General features: G+C 41.5%; 1 protein-coding gene across 1 annotated transcript; it reads left to right on the top strand.

The window, feature by feature from the left end:
- Positions 1 to 9,335: 9,335 nt before the first annotated feature.
- Positions 9,336 to 11,404, top strand: LOC132305236 (receptor-like protein Cf-9 homolog). Its single transcript, XM_059802910.1, has 3 exons — positions 9,336 to 10,006; positions 10,165 to 10,745; positions 10,815 to 11,404. Exons 1-3 carry the CDS (start codon positions 9,336 to 9,338, stop codon positions 11,402 to 11,404), a joined length of 1,842 nt encoding a protein of 613 aa, XP_059658893.1.
- The last annotated feature ends 11,368 nt before the right edge of the window (positions 11,405 to 22,772 follow it).

The following is a 22,772-nucleotide window of genomic DNA, read 5'->3' as shown; positions in this document are numbered from 1 at the left end:
CCACCCGAAGCACCTCCAGGAGGTCTTTGATACTCTCAAAAGGTACAGTATGAAGCTGAACCCCACCAAGTGCTCCTTTGCCGTCTCATCAGGACAGTTCCTCGGGCACGTCGTAAATAAAAGAGGAATAGAAGTAAGCCCAGCTCAAGCAAAGGCACTCATACAGAACCAGGAGCCAAAAACCCGCAGGGAAGTGCAAGTTCTAACCGGCCGAATTGCGGCTCTCAGCCGGTTCATATCCCGATTATCTGATAAGTATAAACCTTTCTTTGATGCTATTCGATCCAAAAACAAAGATATGTGGGGACCTCAGTAGCAGGAAGCTCTCAATCAATTGAAAAGCTACATGACGAAACCTCCGATCCTTTCTGCTCCAACGCCCGGAGACATTCTCATCCTGTACTTAGCAGTATCAGCTGTAGCAACGAGCGCAGTGTTGATCAAAGAAGGAGGCAAGTTTCAGCACCCAATCTTTTACACAAGCAAAACGATGACGGATGCCGAGACACGGTATAGCAAGACGGAAAAGGTAATCCTGGCGTTAATTTATGCCAAGAGGAAACTTCGACATTACTTCGAGTCTCACAGCATAGTGGTACTCACAAATCACCCTATACGAGCTATCCTAGCTAAACCAGACATGTCTGGTCGAATTACAAAATGGGCTATTGAACTTAGCTCTTTTGACATTACCTATGTACCGAAGGTATCTCACAAGGGGCAATCAGTAGCGGATTTCCTACTAGAGTACGATGATCAACCTGAGGAACCGACACTTCAAGAGCCATACTGGGAGTTACGGGTTGATGGCTCTTCCAACCGAAAAAGGGCAGGGGCCGGGATTGACATCACAACACCCGAGGGTACCAAGCTGCAACAGTCAATTTTGCTAGATTTCCCATCTACTAATAACGAGGCCGAGTATGAGGCGTTGCTCGCCGGACTTCGGCTAGCTAAACAGCTACAGGTACGGTGTTTAAAAGTTTTTAGTGACTCACAGCTTGTGATCAATCAAGTGACAGGGCACTATTCTCCCAAGGAGGAACGTATGAAGTCGTACAAAGATGCTGTAGAGAATGCTATCCGGGAGTTCGATCAAATCGAGTTCCATCAGGTACCACGAGATGAAAATGTCGAGGCAGATCGATTGGCCGCAGCTGCATCATCTTCAGATGAAGAGTTGATTCGGCTTGTTCCAATCGATGTTCTCGAAGAACCCAGCATTAATCCCCGGCAAGAGGTGATGGTGATCCCGGAAGTACCACGCGAGCCCTGCTGGATTGATCCAATCGAGGCCTACCTCAAGGAAGGAGTTCTCCCGAATCAGAAAGCTGAGGCAAGGAAGCTTAGGCTTACCGCGGCTAAGTACGCAATTATCAATAACCAGTTGTACCGAAGGTCATTCTCTGGTCCCTGTCTCAAGTGTTTAACCCCTACTGAGGCTCTCACAATTCTAAAACAAGTTCATGAAGGAGATTATGGAAACCACTCCGGAGGAAGATCCCTTGCACACAAAATTCTAACCCAAGGTTATTTCTGGCCATACTTGGCTCGGAATGCCGAGGAATACTCAAGAAGATGTGATAAGTGCCAGCGCCATGGTCCAATAAAGCACCAACCTGCCGAAGGTTTGCACGCCATGGCTAATCCATGGCCGTTCGCCCAATGGGGGATTGATATAGTAGGACCATTACCCAAAACCATGAAAAAAAAGGAGCATGTGCTTCTGGCTACGGATTACTTCACCAAGTGGGTGGAAGCTGAAGCCTTCTCTAGCGTCACCCACGAAGAAGTAAAGCATTTCATTTGGAGCAACATTATTTGCCGGTTTGGGGTACCAAAAGTCATCGTAATGGACAATGGTAAGAACCTCGATAACAGAAGTACAAGGAAGTTCTTTAGCGAACATGGAATCCTGCAAAAATTGGCTGCAGTTAGTCATCCACAGGGCAATGGGCAAGCTGAAATAACTAATCGCACGATATTCGGGTGCTTGAAGAAAAAATTGGAGAAATTGAAGACAAAGTGGTACGAGAATCTCCCTCAAGTGCTCTGGGCCTATCGAACCACTCCAAGACGACCCACGGGAGAAAGCCCATTTGCTATGGCATATGGATCCGAAGCTGTCATTCCTACCAAGTCCATAATCCCAACCCTTCGGACATCCTTGGTACTAGAGGGGAACAATGAGCAACAACTCGAACATAGCCTTGATCTGGTGGACGAAAGGAGAGATGCAGCAGCAATTTGTCTCGCGGCATACCAACAGCAGGTGTATAACAGTTATAACAAACGCGTCAGATTCAGGAGCTTTGTGGTAGGCGATTGGGTTTTGAAGTAGGAGACAGCTCATGTAAAGAAACTGGAACCTAATTGGACCGGACCCTACAGGGTTACCGAAGTAGTGGGGAAGGGAGCATATCGTTTGGCCGACGCTGGCGGACGTCCCATTGCGCGTCCTTGGAACGCAATATACCTGAAAAGGTATTTCCATTAGTTAAATTTGTCCATTTTGCTACAACTTCTTCACAAATAAAGCTGCGTATGTCCACAGTCGGCCAAGCTTTTCTTTATTTTGCTTCTATATTCAGTAGCACTTTCCTCTATTTTTGTTTCTTTTTATAAAAATGGGGGGCCATACTATGGCATTCGTCTGATGATTTTTTCACAACAAAAAACAAAAACAAAAAAACAAAGGGAAAAAAGCAACAAAACATGAGTTATGGCCTTATGGCCTGTGCTTAAACCTTTCTATCCCACATCGACAAAAAAGTATGTGCCACATTTTGTTATATATGGAAATATTCAAATAGTTAATCACGGTGTAAGGAGGGCCCACTGGTATTTAAGGCTGTCAAGCTCAATACCAGAGGTATTCCTTACACCGACCTTTTTGACAAATTTAGTCTATGTCCCACATCGGATAGAAATAGAAAAGAAATGCGGTTCATATATGCGTGGTCCACAACATTTGGTTGCCAAGAAGGGAGTATCAGTGGAGTAGGCAGATCTCCAAAGTCAACAAATGGAGAACTTCACAACCACTGTTACTCGCTTTCTTGGCCTCTTATCATTTTTGAATCCTCGGCCTCATGATAAGTGGTTTGAGGAAAAATATAAAGCAAACCTCCCCTCAGGCTCAGCGCCGGGGAGTGATTCATTTAAACCTCCTCTCAGGCTCAGCGCCGGGGAGTAGTTCATTCGCCTCGGACCTTGAGTGTCCGGCTCGGCACAACCTCCCCTCAGGCTCAGCGCCGGGGAGTAATTCATTTAACCTCCCCTCAGGCTCAGCGCCGGGGAGTAGTTCATTCGCCTCGGACCTTGAGTGTCCGGCTCGGCATAACCTCCCTTCAGGCTCAGCGCCGGGGAGTGATTCATTTAAACCTCCCCTCAGGCTCAGCGCCGGGGAGTAGTTCATTCGCCTCGGACCTTGAGTGTCCGGCTCGGCACAACCTCCCCTCAAGCTCAGCGCCGGGGAGTAATTCATTTAACCTCCCCTCAGGCTCAGTGCCGGGGAGTAGTTCATTCGCCTCGGACCCTAGGTGTCTGGCTCGGCAAAAATCTCGCCTCGGACCCTAAGTGCCCGACTCGGCAAAACCTCCTCTCCGGCTCCGCACTAGGGAATGTAGAATTCGCCTCGGATCCTAAGTGTTCGAGACAGATTTGGACCCTAAGTGTCCTATTCAGCAATATTCCTCCACACTCAGTGCCGAGGAATCATTCGCTTTAAACCTCTGGTACCCGGATCAGAACTCTTTCCTCCGGACTCCAAGTGTTTAATACCCTGTGGATGCGGATATATCATAAGTTCATCATGATCCACCCCATATCAGGAACACACAAGAAGGAAAGAGTATGTATACGTCTACTGCAGGCAAGTAAAAGGCAATAAGGGTTCATTTAGCAGTTAAATCATCCTGCAATATCAACTAAAAAATGTTAAAAGGATCTCCTTCCTCCCACCACCCTTGCATTTTCGCGGATAGCATAAATCTGAAGCATAAAGACAATGTTTATTATTTAAACACATTACCAGTCAGAGAAATATGAACAGTAACAAGAGCATACAACAAAAACAAATCAGGTAAGCTTAGAACAAAAAGTTATATTCATTATCCCAAACAGGCTGTTCATAAAAACAAAATACATGGTTCTACTTCCTCTTCGGATCGAAGGGAGTAGATTCAAAAGCATCCACTACATTAGGACTTGAGGTAGGAGGAGTTGAAGCCGCAGGAGCAGGGGAGCTAGGAGTACCCTTCAAGTGTGCCTTCACCATCTCGACAAAGCGGATTTCAGCTTCCAAAGCCTCTGGCCCTTCATCGTATGGGAAATGCACCCCCACCTGCTTGTCAAAAGCGTCCGGATCCATCGTCTTAGGGCCTGAGCCCTGATTATAGCCAGACCGGAACGCTTTAGCACTAGCCAGGTGTGCCAGACAGGAGTAGCGCCCCTGCATTTGCTTCCCTGCCTTGAAACAAGTAGTAAGAGCCTCGGTCAGGCGTTGAACTTCGGCCTGAAGAGAATCCACCTTAGCCTCAGAGGCTGATAACTGCCTCTTATACGCGTCCTTGGCTTCAGAAGCTATCTTCAGATTGGTAGAGGCAGTAGTGGCTCTCTTCTCTGCATTGTCAAGATCCTTTTCCAGCTTCTTGATGGAGAGGGATTGAGCTTCAGCAGTGGCGCAGAGGGCCATGGTGTGGTATAGATTCTGTTTAACAGGGGAGCAAATATAAGCATAAGTAGAAGCATAAGCGAGCAAGAGTAACATAATTCTGAAAGGAGCAATGCGAACCTCTATGGCCCGGACCGGGGCAGAGGGGAGTAGTTGTTCCAACCCCATTTGGCTGATGGCTTCCTCGTCCTTTGGGAGCCACATTCCTCGAGCCACCGCCAGTGCAGCTGAAGGGTCTGTAATCACAGAATCCCCCGAGTGCAGGACTGACCTATCAGCCCTGGTGAAGGAAGGAGTCCAAGGAGCCCCAGTCTCAGCCAGAACAAAGGCCCGAACTTCATCTTCAGGTTCGGCCTCTCCAGCCTTTTTCCCTCTGCTCTTAGAAGTGACCTTGCCCTTGCCAGAGGATGAGGGGTTGAGGCGAGATTTCTTCATTGGTGGTTCCTCAACCTCCACCTCATCCTCAGTTGATCTAATAACAACCAAGGGTTGGGCGTCTTCGGCTTTCTTTTTTAAAGCCTCAGCCCTCCGTATCTCCTCCTCAGTCATGGGGAAACTGTCAAAGGATGGTAGAGACAGATCCATGAGGTCTGCAGCAACAGCACTGGAGGCAATATCCTTGAGGTTTGAAGAAGTTAGCAGGTCCTCGATAGGCGAGGGGTCACTCCAGACTCGTTCCTCAAGAAAAGAAAGTCTGTTCCTTGCCGCGGAAGATGGGAATGTAGCTGAAAAAATACCAAGAAACTCATAAGTACGACGAAACATTAAGACTTGGCAAGGAAAACAGCCAGAACACTTGGTATGAAGGGAGGTTAAGTATTCTATACCTAATTTCCCGAACTTGTGCGGGATGGGGAGAGTAATTGATTGGGACACGAACCATTTTCCTTTAACTATAACCATCCTTTCTTTCCACTTCTTTTCGGATGAATGAAGGTTCGTGCATATCCTTTGATGAAGGGGAGAGGTAAAAAAGAAGCGACCAGGCTCGGTCCCATGCTTAGATATATTGTAAGTAAGCAGAAGGTCGGCAAGGTTCAAATCCAGAGCCTCTAATTTCCGGCGCACCAACAGTGCCGAAAGGATGCGAAAGAAATTAGGGTTTACCTGAAGGGGGGCAAGATCCAGCTTATTAAACATTAAATGATAGAAGGGATGAAGAGGGAATCGGAGGGCGTTAAGATGCCCCACCGAAAGAAGCAACTTATCCTCCTCAATTCCCTCGCCGGAGGTAAAATCGGCACCCTCGGGATATTCTGCAATTTCTACTCCCTCAGGAATATCAAATTCTTCCATTACCGAAGCAATAGAGAACTTGATGCGGCGAATAGAGATGATTGCTTTCTTCTCTTCATGAGTAAGAACATAATCAGAGCCTGAGGTAGATGTCTCGGTTGGAAAAGGGGAAGTACCTAATGGATTCGACAAAGGGCGATCTGTAGAAACCCTAGGAGGGGGAGCCCTAATGCGAACGGGGGAAGATGAAGGTGTGGATTCAGAATCCCCAAGGTCTATACGTTCGAGAGTAGATGAAGTACTCATAATGAAAGATTGAAGAGAAAGATGCGAGACTAACCTGACAAAGCGATGGAATGAAGAGCGCAGAAGTGCAGCAAGGGCAAATATAACTCTTGCAAAATCTTGTATGACGAAGTAATAATGAAAGACCTCGAACCGTTTCTGAAGCAAAGTAAAAATCGGTTTCAATTCCCTCTTTAATAGGAGCCGTCGCTCAATTAAAAACGAAATTTGGGGCAAAGTGTGGAGGGAAAAAAAACTCCCTCCAATAAAAAGCGCACACGTCACCACTACCCATATCTACATTCCAAAGGCCCATCATGCTCAAGCCCAAATTGAGGGTATTTACAGCCCAAGACCATTGTTATTTGTTCTCCAACTTCCATCAAGGCCGAATCAAGAAGTCATCAGCCCAGCTCATGAATATTTAACATCCGACCTATTACTCAAGCCCAGCCGGATCAAAATATATTCAGCCCAGTTATTCAAGAATGCACAGTCCTACCAGTTGAAGGATTTACTATAGAAGGAAAACTCTGAGATAGGAAGTTCTGTACAAGGCAAGTTCTATGTATGGAAAATTCGACAATGGAAAGAACCCTATTAGAAAAGAATGTTTATATAGAAAGAATTGGAGGGCAAGTAACGCGAGTCCTACCATAATTTTGCAATCTTTTGTATATAAATAGAGGCTAAAATCTCCAATAAAGCGATCAAGCAATTCTACGCTTCTCGATATACTGTTCTTATTGTTTTTTGAGTGAGTTGTTTTATTTTTCTCAACCATTATTGGTTGAGCGAAATTTTGCACCTACAAAATTAAATAAAATTTACATCATTCTGTCACATTTGTTGATTGTGTCGCCTGGACTCATGTAATAATTTCTCCGATTAAGAATACATCATTTAGTATGAGTCTTACTTAAATATTAAAAAATTCCTCAACTAACAAAATAGTGTATTTTAATTAAACGAATATATTAATAACGTTATATACGAAACTCACCCGATATCAACAATGTGACATGTGCCGAACTCACCCAATATTTTACCCAATGTCTTGTACTTGTTAGTTCTGGTACCCGAGGATTATGAGAATGATTGGAGTGGGACGAATTGAGGATTGGTCATTTTTCCAAAGTTATAGGATGTTCCTTGATTGAAGAAAGAAAGGGTTGTTAGAATTTTGACTACCTTTGTTGGAAGCTGGAATCTAGGTCGGAGGAGTAGGACCATGTCCTTTTCAGTGGGGTATGTAGTATGAATGGCACTAAGCCGATTCCAAATTGGATGCTTTGGATACCAGCAATTTAAGAATTGCATCTCTCTAGATCTCCACGAAGGATTTAAATTTCTACCAATTGATTTCCAAATTCCTTTATTTTTTTTTTTTTATTGAATTGAAAAAAAAAAATAATAATTCAAACAATACACAGCTGACCATATTTTTGTAGTTGTAAAAATTCAAAAGAAATCTTTTAAGTCAGAAAGGTTTTATATTTATTTTAAATCAACGATTATGAGAGTTACTAGAAACTTTGGTACACTTGAAATTTTGATAGATTTTTATAATTGAATTTTTGTTTTAATTAACAATTTTTTCATAATTAATTTTTGATTTAAATATTTATTGAGAAAAAAAATGTGTTGACTTATTATTTTTATGTATTTTTTGAAAGAACAATATTTGCCTTAGGCCGCCCAATAAAATATCAACAGGTGTTTAAAATTTAAAAGAAAAAGAAATAATGAATACAGTGAATAGAAATTGACCCTTAACCCTTCCCTCTTTCTCTCTCACGCAGCTATATATATTACTTCTTTGTTTTGAATCTAAAATCAAATAATGTTTTTCGCTTTAGTGAATCGGACCATGTGAGTTGTGAGTTGACAAGTACTTCACCATTCCATTGCTGATAGCCTTCGAGTCCATACTCATCCACATCGATGTTGTCCTTTATGGATAGTGGTGGTGGTGGTGGGCTAATGGATCGCTCGTGTTAATCTTTGGTGGTGTCGTTTTACGGCTCCGGCAATGGGTTCAACTCCAGATCCATGACGCCGAGTTAAAATTTGGAACGATTCCATAGAACCCGGTGGCTTTCCTATCGTAGGAAGAGCCAATTGAATAGCCTATGGATACTTCTTGAAGTTTTTATTGCCTATATTCATTATAATTTTATTTTATTTTATTTATTTATTTTTTAAAAAAACTTAAAAACCTATTGAAGTCCCTTCTTATTCGGCCTAAGTCAAACATTGATATTTTTGAAAAGTTAACTCTTATTATTCACAACACCTACTATAACCATTTGCCCATTTACTTAAAAGTTTAATCTATTGGGTAGTAGTGCTATCCATTTATACCCATTTCATTTTTCATTTGGATCCGCTGTGAGATAAGTCTCTCCTTGTAATATTCTTCGCCACCCGAACTCGCAACGCCCTTCGTTATAGTCGGACCACTCTACCTACTCAGACGCCTTCTGTGCCGAATTCTTGGCGTGGTACCAGATCAAGGACTAAGTTTGGCTCTAAAACTAACTGTATGGGTGTGCACTTTTTCATTTACTAAAAAACTTAAACTATTAAATAGTGTTACATACCAACTTATTTATATCCATTTCACTTTTCATCTGGATCCGGACGAGTCTCCCTGTAATACCAACTTAATGGGAATCAAACTCTCAATCTCCCCTAAGTTGGACTTTAGAAAAAGTAAAGTGATGATGTTCAGCAATATTTCCAACCATATGTCTTACGAGAGCATAGCAATGTGAAATCACGCGGGAAGAATTCCTCCGTCAGTTTGCTACAAGTTCAGTGCTGGAAAACATGAAAGTGAGATGAACGTTTCATCCATGACCGTAACACGGAAACAGGAAATTAAGGAAGGTGATGGCACGTGATTTTTATTGATTTGTCCACAAAATTTGACAAGAACAATTACAGCAATAATTAGTACTAGTTTTTTCAACAATTACATGAAACATGAGTTAGAAAAAATAGTTGGCTTGAAGAAACTTTAAAGCAAACCCATTGTTATTGTTGATTTATGCTTATAAATTCTTTTTCGAATCTGCATTTCTAACTCATTCATCAACATTTTTCGATCACTTGTCTACTTTGCATAAACAAAGCCATGAGAAAATCAACTACAAATCTTCTTGTCCTGTTATATGCTCTTCTTTTCACAGAAGGAATTGGAGGAGTTCAGCTGCAGCAGAATGGAGAATCAAAAATAAGCTGCAATCTGAGTGAGCTAATTGCTCTTATCAAGTTCAAGGAATCGCTGATTGATAATTCAAACCGTTTGTTATCCTGGGTTGGAGAAGACTTTTGTACGTGGAAGGGAGTGGGTTGCAGCAAGGGAACCGGCACAGTCGTGGAGCTTGATCTACGCAATCCAATTCTGTTCGACTCTGATAGATACAACAGTGACAACAATTATACAGCAAAATATGACGCAGACCGCTTGCAAGGTGAAATAAATCCTTCTATACTCAATTTGAAGCATTTGCATCACATAGACTTAAGCTGTAATAACTTTTCTGGAATGTATCTCAACCTCTCTGAGAGTTTTTTTCAAGGTCCACTCCCAACCGAGATAGGCAATGCGTCGAAACTTACTGTTCTCGACCTCTCTGACAATGAGTTGGAAGGTGAAATACCACCCACCATAAGGAATCTCTGCAACTTGAGCGCCCTCGATTTGTCCTACAACAAATTCAATGGTGAGCTTCCAATTCTCATAGAAAATACGTCCGGTTGCCTCTCTGATAGTTTAAAGGACTTGCGTCTTGGATCCAACAGGTTTAGTGGTTTTCTGCCAAAACAACTTGGGAGATTTTAAAAACCTAGCGCGCCTTCCATCTTTTTTTCAACTCATTTATTGGTCCACTCCCGGTGTCACTCGGAAGACTATCATCATTGCAACAGTTAGATGTCAGTATTAATGCATTGAATGGAAGCATTCCCTTGAGCATTGGGCAACTCTCGAAGCTAGAATATTTGGATATGAGTAACAATTTCTTGTATGGCTCTGTCTATGAACTTCACTTCGCCAATCTCACTAGGTTGAATACGCTGTACTTGTCTCTAAACTTGTTGGTTTTCGATGTCAGCCCTCAATGGGTTCCTCCTTTTCAACTCCGAAATATTGACTTGGAATCCATTCAATTAGGACCTCAATTTCCTCCTTGGCTTCAAACACAGAGGCACCTCGAGTACTTAGGGCTTCGTAACACTTGTATCTCTAGTACCATCCCTTACTGGTTTGGGGATTTGTATTCCCACATTGAGGTGTTAGATATATCCCAAAATCAGATCAGTGGGAAACTGCCTAGGTTTTCGAATTCTAAAATTAACGGTACTCGAAGGAGGTTATATTTGAATTCCAATAAATTTGGCAGCCCGTTAATATCAGTCCCTTCAGATGTCGCCATTTTAGACATTTCCAACAACCTACTTTCAGGATCAATTCCTCTTATAAATGGTAGTATCAATATGACATTGGAGCATATTGATCTCTCGACTAACAATTTGACTGGAGGCATTCCAACCTATTTGTGAAAGATAAATAATTTGAGAAATATTATTCTCTCAAAAAATCATTTATCAGGAGGACTTCCTTGGTGCATTGGGGACTTGCACCGACTAGAAGTTCTTGATCTGAGTAATAACAACCTACATGGTGAAATTCCAACTTCTCTGGGTTCTCTTCGAAGCCTCTTATCTTTACACTTGAGCAGTAACAGATTTCATGGAAAGATCCCTTTGTCACTATGTAATTTGACAAATCTGCAACATCTCGATCTAAGTGAAAACGAATTTGCGGATATTATCCCACCATGGATCGGAGAAAAGCCTTCGAGTCTAAAATTTCTGAGTCTTCAATCAAATAAATTTTATGGTGATATTTCTCTACATCTTTGTCACCTTTCATCTCTTCAACTGTTGAACTTGGCGCGTAATAGTATAACTGGATGTATACCAAGGTGTTTTGGCAATATCAGTCCCATGATTAAGGATCGTAGTACTTGGACTACGAATTATTACAAGGAATCCATTTTAGCTTATACGAAGGGTAGAGAACTTGAATACACCCAATCGCGTGCGCTCGAATTACTCACATCCATTGATCTTTCAAACAACCATATAGTTGGAGAAATTCCGGGAGAGTTGATGGATCTTGTTGGGTTGAGATACTGAAATATCAGTTTATCACACTTTTTCTGGGATGTTCACGGCTGTTATTACATTACTATATGTTGGATTTCATTTAGCTTTGTTTTCATCCAATTTGAGTTCATATTTAATTTTATATGAAGTTTTGAATAACTACTGCTGTGCCGAAAGTTTTGGTTACAGCAGTACCTTTGTATAATCTTTATCACAGGTTGTTGTCGGATTTTGAGGATGATATTTTGTGATATGAAAATAGACTCATAGAGCTTTCTCCATAATTTTGTTTCACCCCATTTGAATTAGTAATTTATTTTCTATAAATTTTTAAAGATCCATTATTTTTACTGGAAATTTTATGGATAGGTGTGCCTTTCTGTGATTTCATTTCATATCTAATGTTCGAATTTAAATACGAGAATATAAAGAAAAAAAAGTGGACTTAAGATGGCTTCATTGAAATTTTTAGTTGATTTGAAATATTATAGCTTATTTAATAATGTAGTTGACAGCCTGACCTAGGTGTTCAGTTAACCTTCCAACATTGCTATCGTTCTCTTTCTGCAACTATTGAAGGAGATTTGCTTAAGCTTTGTTAGATACCAATTTCTCCATTTTAATTAAAACCCAGACACCTACTGGGCTCTTTTGAGCTCACCCCTTTTTAAAAACTTTTTTAAAAAAGTGGTGAGCTCAAAAGAGCCCACTAAGGTGATCGCTATAGAGCCTAGTGGACTATACTCCTAGCGATCACCCACAGGACGGGAGTAAGGTGATTGCTAGGAGTATAGGTTTTGGAGACGTGACATTCAGGTGGATATTGCTTCGTGTTTTGGTGTCAGTCATTACATCTTGTTTTTGAAGTATGGGTTATGTAAATTTTGAAGCAGCTATAGAGACTAGTGACTTTTGATAGGATATAAGGGCTGTGTAAATGCTTAATCAGTGAAGGGACTTTTGGTTATGAGTTATGAGCAGCTAGTGTGTTGTATGACTGATATTGAGCAGGATTATGTGGCGTTGCTTATGCTTTAAGAGGTTGGATCATTATCTTACACTTCCGCCAGGAGCGGGGTGTGACAATATGTTTTTAGATTATTTTTTGTTATATATGTATTCTTTTAGATCTTGTGAAGTACCATTACGGTGGATGTTCTCGGTTTTAGTCTCTAATTTTTGCACAGGGTTAAGTGCAGAAAACATTCCTACATTATATGTTTTGTGCATGCTGACCCCTTACTTTTAAAAGTGAGCAGTGTCAATCTCCATATATATATATATATATTGGTGAAATTTGACCTAAAATAAATATGATATCCCAATTTTGCCCTCCCCTTTCCCATTTTGCCCTTCAAACAAATATTATATTAAAAACACTTTTAAAATTAAAGTGAGCAAGATGTTGCTTGTTTTTGTTGCATTAGAGCATCTCTAATGCTAAAAGTCATTTTCGCATGCCAAATCTATATTTTGACAGGTGCTACAGTGTCAAAATGATACATTTTAGTAATTTTGCTCAAATGGTGCATTTAATACAAAATGCTATTTTTTTACACAACTACCATTCTTTTTCAATTACCATTCCCACCATTCCTATTTGCATCAATAATATTAATATTAGGCACATTCCAAGTCAAGTTATAGATATTAGAAGGAAACTAAAATTAAATTTAATTAAAAAGAAGTAAAAATCTGAAATATCTGATAAAAAAAAGACTAATATATATATAAATTTATATACTTGATTATATATATATATATTTATAGGAAATTTGTATATATTTTATTATATTATTATTAAAAATATAAATATTTTTAGGGCAAATCATTTCAGGCTCCCCAATCCCCCATCTCTATTCATGTCTCAACTCTGAAATTGCCCCCCCTCTCTCTCTGTGCAACTGCAAACTACAAAATCAACAAGAACCAGAAGTTCAGAACCTATATCTTTCAATTTCCATAGCCCGCTTGTAACGACCCAGCTCCTCATGGATCCGGATCATTAAACGGGTCCTAACCCGACCAAAAACATCCAAGGGTGAAACGGTAATTTCACGTTAAATTAAAATGTTGAGTTCCAAAAAGGCAAGATGGTAATTTGCCATATTTCAATAAATTAAGACCCAAAGGACGTCATAGTCATTTACGTGCATCACACAATAATTAAAATGAGGTCCGGGGTAAAATAGTCCTTTTGGGGCAAAAATATAATTATGGCATTTAATTGGGTCATAAAAATAATTAATTTTAACTTCAAATGATGCCAAAGTGTAATTTTTAAGAACTTAAATTGGTAATTACATGAAAAAGTAGAACAGGTCGACATATATACATTCTGCCAAGATACCGGTCGACATTTGGGAGGCCACATGTCGATCGGTTCTGGGAAAATTGCACTCCCACTTCCCACTGTCCAAGGATAACTCACTTACACCAACACTTGGTAATTAACCACCCCGACACTACATTCACGTACAAAATAAGATATATTTCAACATAATAACAACCACCACGTTGGTAACGTAATTTACAACACCTTACTTAGAATACACAAAACTGATTTTGAGTGAGTAATACTTAATTACATTCCCAAAACTATAATTACACATGAAATAGCTAAATACAAGATAGCAAAAATCATCTTCTAACAACTTTCAATTTTGAGGTGGATTAGCATCCGCCGGTTCTTTTCCAAGACCTGAAAAAAATTAATATATAGCAGGGTGAGCTATATGCTCAGTAGGTGACACTTAATATACACATCTTGTGTCCTTGTGAATCTAATCAAAGCATAGGCCAATGGTAAATAGGGATCAGGCAATGTAGGGTTAAAACAACTTCAATGTCAATTCCAAGTGTAAACAATGCAATGCATGATATGTCACTCCCCATTTTTCATTTCTCAAAACCATACTTTCCAACGGTTAATACAGCCCGCCCTTTGGTAACCCCGCCGCGACACGAAAGGAGGATTGACTAGTGTCCCTGACCCTTGGTAACCCCACGGCGTCATTATGGGGCCCAGCTAGCTCAACCACGCTAGGGCGACTCCCTAGTCCCCTCTAGGCTATATTAACCTCCGGCCTATTGGTAACCCCGCAGCGACCGGGTTTATCAAAACCATTTCACAAAAACTCTTCTCCCAAAATTCCCGTTTTCATTTTAAAAACTGATTTCTCCCATTTCATGCAACCCAATGGCATGCACATGTATATGTGTCTTAAGCTTACAATATTATGGCATGTAGAAGTTTTACATTTCATAATTACTTCACAACTAAGCATATATCATATTCAACATCATCAATTGAGTCATTAACACATTAAGCACAACAAAACTATCACCACAACATGCTTTTCACATAGAACAAATCATAATCAAAATCATGAATTTCTCTAGACATCAATTACACAATATTGAAACAATTAACTCTCAATTTAAGCATGTTTATCACACAAAGGAGATATAACTCACAATGGAACAAGAAGGAAGTGGATTAAGGGCCCCTACCTCGAAAATAGACAAAACCCTTGAAATAGGTCCTCAAATTCGAACTCCAAGGAGGGCACCAAATCTGGAATTTCAGGTATGGATGCGTAGAGCTCGATGTGCTCGATGTTTTGCCTCAAACGGCTCTCAATTTCACTAAGAAGTGAAGAAGTTATGAAGATTCAAAGATTTGAAGCCAAAAATGAAAAGAAAAGATAGGAGCAAGAGGGAGGGGGAGAACTTACGGGAGAATGAAAAATTAGAAAGCAAAGATATGGTCTCAAGACCACATTTGAGGTAGTGGTGGGTCCCACCTGATTTTCTTTTCTTTTCCCTTTTTCTTTTACTTCAATTTTACACCAGATACACACATAAGTGAACCACATGCAAATACTACTTAATCCACATAATTTAAAATGTACACAATGCAAATGGACCCAACCACAATCCCGAACACAATATGCGAAAAGACATAAATGTCCTTGTCTTCACGAATTATTAGAAAAATGAAAATACTGAAAAAAAACAGAAACATCACATTTTCCCCAACTTAAAAGGATTTCGTCCCCGAAATCAAGCTGTACCTGGGAAAGAGAACAACTCTGGATACTTGGAGCGAACCTGCTATTCAAGCTCCCAAGTAGCCTCCTCGACTCTGTGGTGCCTCCAAAGAACTTTCACTAACTGCATCGTTTTACCCCTTAACACCTTCTGCCGTGTGTCAAGAATCTGCACTGGTCCCTCTTGATAGGAGATATCTTCATCAATGTCCACATCGACCCAATCCAAAATGTGAGATGGATCCGGTTCATACTTCCGTAGAATCGACACATGAAAAACATTATGAACCTTGTCCATCTGCGGTGGTAAAGCGAGTCTGTAAGCAACCTCTCCTACACGGTCCAAGATCTCAAATGGTCCAATGAATCGTGGCGACAACTTGCCACTTTTCCCAAACCTCATCAAACCTTCCGTGGAGAAACCTTCAGAAAAACATGGTTTCCCACTTCAAAAGCTAGCGGTCGTCTCCGCTTGTCTGCATAGTTCTTCTGTCGACTCTGAGCTGTGAGCAACCTCTATCTGATCAATTTGATCTTCTCGGTAGTCTCGAGTACAATGTCGGGTCCTAAGGCAGCTGTCTCACCTACCTCAGTCCAACAAACTGGAGACCTACAAGGTCTGCCATACAACGCCTCAAATGGAGCCATCTCTATGCTCGCCTGATAACTGTTGTTGTAGGCAAACTTAATGAGCGGTAGATGATTTTCCCAACTGCTACCCAAGTCAAGCACACATGCCCGGAGTATATCCTCCAAGATCTGGATAGTACGCTCCGACTGGCCGTCTGTCTGTGGATGGAATGCCGTGCTAAGATTTAACGCTAAACTAAACGCTGTTTGAAGTCCTTCCCAGAACTTCGAAGTGAACTTAGCATCCCTGTCCGAAACAATGGTTACTGGAACTCCATGTAACCTTACAATCTCATTCACATAAGGAACACCAAGCTTCTCTGCATCATCTGTTGCCTTAATAGGCAAAAAGTGAGCCGTCTTGGTTAATCTGTCAATGATGACCCATACGGCCTCATTGCCCCTTCGTGACCTTGGAAGACCTGTCACAAAATCCATCGCAATCTGTTCCCATTTCCATTGTGCTACAGGCAATGGTTGCAACAACCCTACCAGTCTCTGATGCTCGGTCTTCACCTGTTGACAGGTAAGGCACTTAGCCACAAACTGCGCAACGTCCTTCTTCATCCCATTCCACCAATACTGACGTCTCAAATTGTGATACATTTTTGTACCACCTGGATGAACTGCAAAGCGGTAAGTATGAAACTCCCGAAAAACATCTTCACGACAAACCGTGGGGACAACCAACAAATCTTTAAACCGTAGACCCCCATCTGTATGTAAGGTCCAATCCTTCACTGTCTCACCACTAGAGATCAAAGCGTGAATGTCATCCAAATCTGGATCCTGTCTCTGTGACTCAATCACTCATCCGACAAGAGTAGGCTGAGCCACAAAACTAAACAAGAATGCCGACCCATTGCAATCATCCTCATCTAAACAACACAATCCCATCTCCGCTAAACTTTCAAGCATCTTCCACTTCCGAATAGCCAAACCGGCTAAAGTGCCTCGAGATTTCCGGCTTAAGGCATCAGCTACAACATTTGCCTTACCCGGATGATACTGCAAATCAAAGTTGTAATCTTCCAAGTATTCGATCCATCGTCTCTGTCTATTGTTCAAGTCCTTTTAAGAGAAAAGGTACTTGAGGCTCTTGTGATCCGAGAACACCTCGAATCGTTCACCATACAAGTAGTGTCTCCAACACTTCAAAGCAAACACCACTGCCGCCAACTCTAAATCATGAGTAGGGTAGTTGTACTCATGAGTCTTTAACTGCCGAGACCCATAAGTCACTACTCTACCATCTTGCACCAACACACATCCCAAGCCATCGCGTGAAGCATCACAATAAATCACATAACCCAAGCCACGCTCAGGTATCACCAACACTGGAGCTGTAGTTAATCTTGTCTTCAACTCCTGAAAAGATGACTCACAAGCTTCATTTCACGTAAACTTGATCCCTTTCTGGGTCAAATGGGTCATAGACACTGCCAAACGGGAGAAATCTTTCATAAATCTCCGGTAGTAACCCGCTAGACCAAGAAAACTGCGGATCTCAAACACATTCTTGGGTTGTTCCCAAGTCAAAACTGCTTCAATCTTCGATGGATCAACGGACACTCCGCCTTCTGAAACAACGTGCCCCAAGAACTTTACCTCTTGTAGCCAAAACTCACACTTCTCATATTTGGCATACAATCGGTGCTCCCGCAAAATCTGCAAAACAATACTCAAATGGACCTCGTGCTCTTCCCGAGTCCATGAATACACAAGAATGTCATCCATGAAGACTACCACAAACTGGTCCAAGTAATCGTGAAAGACGCGGTTCATCAAATCCATGAATGCCGCTGGCTCATTAGTCAAGCCAAAAGGCATAACAAGGAACTCATAGTGTTCATACCGTGTACGGAATGCTGTCTTCGAGATATCCTCATCCCTGACCCGCAACTGATAGTAGCCAGATCTTAAATCAATCTTCGAGAAACAACTAGCTCCTTTCAACTGATCAAACAAATCGTCTATCATTGGCAAATGATACTTGTTCTTGATGGTGGCATGATTCAACTTCCGGTAATCAATGCACAACCTCAAAGAACCATCTTTCTTCTTAGCAAATAAGACCGGTGCGCCCCATGGTGATACACTTGGTCGGATGAAACCTTTCATCTTCAAATCATCAAGCTGTCTCTTCAATTCTTCCAATTCGACTGGGGCCATACGATACGGTGCCATAGAAATCGGCGTGGTACCTGGCATCAAATCAATAGTGAACTCCACTTCCCGGTGTGGAGGCAACTCTGTCAAATCCTCCGGAAACACATCCAGAAAATCACGAACAACTGCAGGATAATCTTCTTCCACAACATCCTCCTCTTCGGCTAGAAGACTAGCCAAGAAGTAATCACCACGACTCCGTCCACAAATTCTATACAATAATGAAGGCTGGAAATCACTCCGATCTCCCATGAAAAAGAAACAATCTCCCTCAGGAGTGCAAATCGTGACTCTTCCTCTGAAACAATCAATTGTGGCATGAAAGGAAGCTAACCAATCCATCCCGAGAATGACATCAAAGCTAGTCATCTCCAGGAGGATAAGGTCAAACACAAAAGTCCGTCCGGCTATCACAATGGAACAGTCCCTCACGACTCGGCTCAAAGACACTGAAACTCCAACTAGCGTATCAACACACAACGCCCGATCCATAAAACTGACCTCTAACCCCGATGCAAGTGCAAATGATAATGAAATTAAAGAATGAGATGCACCAGAATCAAACAAAACACGGGGCCAAGAACCAAACACTGGAAATATACCTCGGAGAACTGAAGATCCAGGAGATGCATCAGTCGGTGCAAAGGCAAAGACACGTCCCTGCTGTGCCTGTGCTTGAGAACCACCAATCTAAACACCAGACTGCTGTGCCGACACAGTAGAAGTATCCCTCCTAGCTGGTCGTGAACCCTGAGAAGACAAGGCAGGCTGTGGTGGTGGCGGTGGTCTGAAACCTGACTGAACTGTAGCTGACTGTGACGGCCTCTGTCGTGACCCTCTGCTACTACCAGTACCTGCTCCCTGATTAGGACAGTCCTGAATCAAGTGACCCTGCTGGCCACACCCATAACAAGTCCTTGGAACTGAAGAAACTGAAGACGATCTCATGGGACAACTAGACTTGTAGTGCCTAGGTTGCTGACATTGATAACAAACAACTCCACTCCTGTCAGATCCAGCTGGCATAGGAGTGGTAGGAGCAGATCGTGCAGACTGTTGCCCCTGAAACTGAAATGAACCACTCTTGCTCATTTTCCAAGGAGATCCCTCCGATGATGGCCCTACACCTCTCTTTTGCTTCAACTGCTCTCTTCTTGCATCCTTCTCTTTATTATCGGCCTCCAACATTAATGCCCTTTCTACTGCTTCCGAGTAAACTTTAATGAACTGCGCCGTGACTAACGGCCTCATCCGATCATTAAGACCAGAAACAAACTTCCGAGTCTTATAAGCTTCATCTCTCACCATTTCTGGAGCAAAACGGGAGAGTGAAGTAAACTTGTTCTCATATTCTGCCACTGACATGCTCCTTTGAATAAGGTTATGAAACTGGTCTTGTAACTCCCATCTTTTGGAAAGCGGAAAATACTTCTCATAGAACAGTTCCTTGAACCTGCCCCAACTCATCTCCTCCACCTTATACTGGTTGGTGACTGACTTCCACCAAACCTTGGCATCTTTAGCAAACTTGTAATAGCTAGGATGATCTTCAAATGATCCTCCATCACATCCATTGAGGTCAACTAAGTCTCAACCTGATCCAGGTAGTCATTTGCTACCATTGGATCCGCATTGCCCTCGAACATAACTGGCATCAACTGAGAAAAACCTTTAATAATCTTGAGAAGCTTCTGAGCTGGCATCTCCTCAACTTGAACTGTAGGTTGTGGTGCCGACTACGACTGAGTAGCAATTGTTGCCCTCACGACATTTTGCAACAAACGATTCTACTCATGTTCCACAGAACCTTCACCCACGTCGACGGGTGCTTCAACATTATCCCTCTTTGTGGGGACAACTCTTGGGGGAATCAAGTCCCTAAGAAGCGTGTCCTCATCATTTAGCTCCGCCGGATTGGAGCTAGAGCTCTCGCCAACGTCACCCCTTGTTGGCCTAGGGCCAATTTCCCTTAACTCTTCACGTCGTGACATCATGCTATAAAACGAGATAAGGGTTCAAAAACATGATGCTAAAGTCCACCGTGGACGACTTAACATAAAATGATGACATACCAACACTTAACATGCACAACTATGCAAGAAACATTTAACGTAAACATTTAGGCACATAAGCACATAGACAATTAAACATACTTGTTCAAATAAATAAACACGTAGCAAGGAATCACGTAAACAATGCAAACAACACCCCACGCAACTCTATGTAGGTCTCTACCTGTCGTCCCAAAGGTTTTCGAAGCCACGCTCTGATACCATTCTGCAACGACCTAGCTTCTCATGGATCTGGATCATTAAACGGGTCCTAACCCGACCCAAAAACATCAAAGGGTGAAACGGTAATTTCACGTTAAATTAAAATGTTGAGTTCCAAAAAGGACAAGATGGTAATTTGTCATATTTCAATAAATTAAGACCCAAAGGACGTCATAGTCATTTACGTGCATCACACAATAATTAAAATGAGGTCCGGGATAAAATAGTCCTTTTGGGGCAAAAATATAATTATGGCATTTAATTGGGTCATAAAAATAATTAATTTTAACTTCAAATGATGCCAAAGTGTAATTTTTAAGAACTTAAATTGGTAATTACATGAAAAAGCAGAACAGGTCGACGTATACTCCTTATACGTCGACTGGTGTGGGATATGAACAGTGGGAAAACCCACTGCCAAGATACCGGTCGACTGGTTTGGGATACCAGTCGACTGGTTCTGAACATAAGTTACAATGGATACCGGTCGACTGGTTTGGGACGTATGCCATAATGACCATTCTGCCAAGATACCGGTCGACATTTGAGAGGCCACATGTGGACCGGTTCTGGGAAAATTGCACTCCCACTTCCCACTGTTCAGTGATAACTCACTTACACTAACACTTGGTAATTAACCACCCCGCCACTACATTCACGTACAAAATAAGATATGCTTCAACATCAAATTGTAATAACAACCACCATAACGTAATTTACAATACGTTACTTAGAATACACGAAACTGATTTTGAGTGAGTAATACTTAATTACATTCCCAAAACTATAATTACACATGAAATAGCTAAATACAAGATAGCAAAAATCATATTCTAACAACTTTCAATTTTGAGGTGGATTAGCATCCGCCGGTTCTTTTCCAAGACCTGAAAAAAATTAACATATAGCAGGGTGAGCTATATGCTCAGTAGGTGACACTTAAGGCACACATCTTGTGTCCTTGTGAATCCAATCAAAGCATAGGCCAATAGGAAATGGGGATCATGCAATGTAAGGTTTAAACAACTTCAATGTCAATTCCAAGTGTAAACAATGCAATGCATGATATGTCACTCCCCATTTTTCATTTCTCAAAACCATACTTTCCAACTGTTAATACAGCCCGCCCTTTGGTAACCCCGCTGCGACACGAGAGGAGGATTGGCTAGTGTCCCTGACCCTTGGTAACCCCGCAGCGTCATTATGGGGCCCAGCTAGCTCAACCATGCTAGGGCGACTCTCTAATCCCTTCTAGGCTATATTAACCTCCGGCCCGTTGGTAACCCCGCAGCGACCGGGTTTATCAAAACCATTTCATAAAAACTTTTCTCCTAAAATTCCCGTTTTCATTTCAAAAACTGATTTCTCCCATTTCATGCAACCCAATGGCATGTACATGTATATGTGTCTCAAGCTTACAATATTATGGCATGTAGAAGTTTTACATTTCATAATTACTTCACAACTAAGCATATATCATATTCAACATCATCAATTGAGTCATCAACACATTAAACACAACAAAACTATCACCACAACATGCTTTTCACATAGAACAAATCGTAATCAAAATCATGAATTTCTCTAGACATCAATTACACAACATTGAAACAATTAACTCTCAATTTAAGCATGTTTATCACACAAAGGAGATATAACTCACAATGGAACAAGAAGGAAGTGGATTAAGGGTCCCTACCTCGAAAATAGACAAAACCCTTGAAATGGGTCCTCAAATTCGAACTCCAAGGAGGGTACCAAATCTGGAATTTCAGGTATGGATGCGTAGAGCTGAATGTGCTCGACGTTTTGCCTCAAACGGCTCTCAATTTCACTAAGAAGTTATGAAGATTCAAAGATTTGAAGCCAAAAATGAAAAGAAAAGCGAGGAGCAAGAGGGCGGGAGAGAACTTACGGGAGAATGAAAAATGAGATAGCAAAGATATGGTCTCAAGACCACATTTGAGGTAGTGGTGGGTCCCACCCGATTTTCTTTTCTTTTTCCTTTTTCTTTTACTTCAATTTTACACCACATACACACACAAGTGAACCACATGCAAATACTACTTAATCCACATAATTTAAAATGTACACAATGCAAATGGACCCAACCACAATCTCGAACACAACATACGAAAAGACAGAAATACCCTTGTCTCCATAAATTATTGGAAAAATGAAAATGCTGAAAAAAAAACAGAAACATCACACCGCTGTTCCATTTCGGGTTCGCCATTCGCAAGCTTTAGCCGCTGTCTCTCAACTCTCAAGCTT

Source organism: Cornus florida, unplaced genomic scaffold, assembly GCF_030987335.1.
Source record: "Cornus florida cultivar Cherokee Brave unplaced genomic scaffold, ASM3098733v1 CherokeeBrave_3.0.0_Hap2_Chr04, whole genome shotgun sequence".
Taxonomy (NCBI): Eukaryota; Viridiplantae; Streptophyta; class Magnoliopsida; order Cornales; family Cornaceae; genus Cornus; species Cornus florida.
This window is presented reverse-complemented; position numbering and strand designations above follow the sequence as displayed.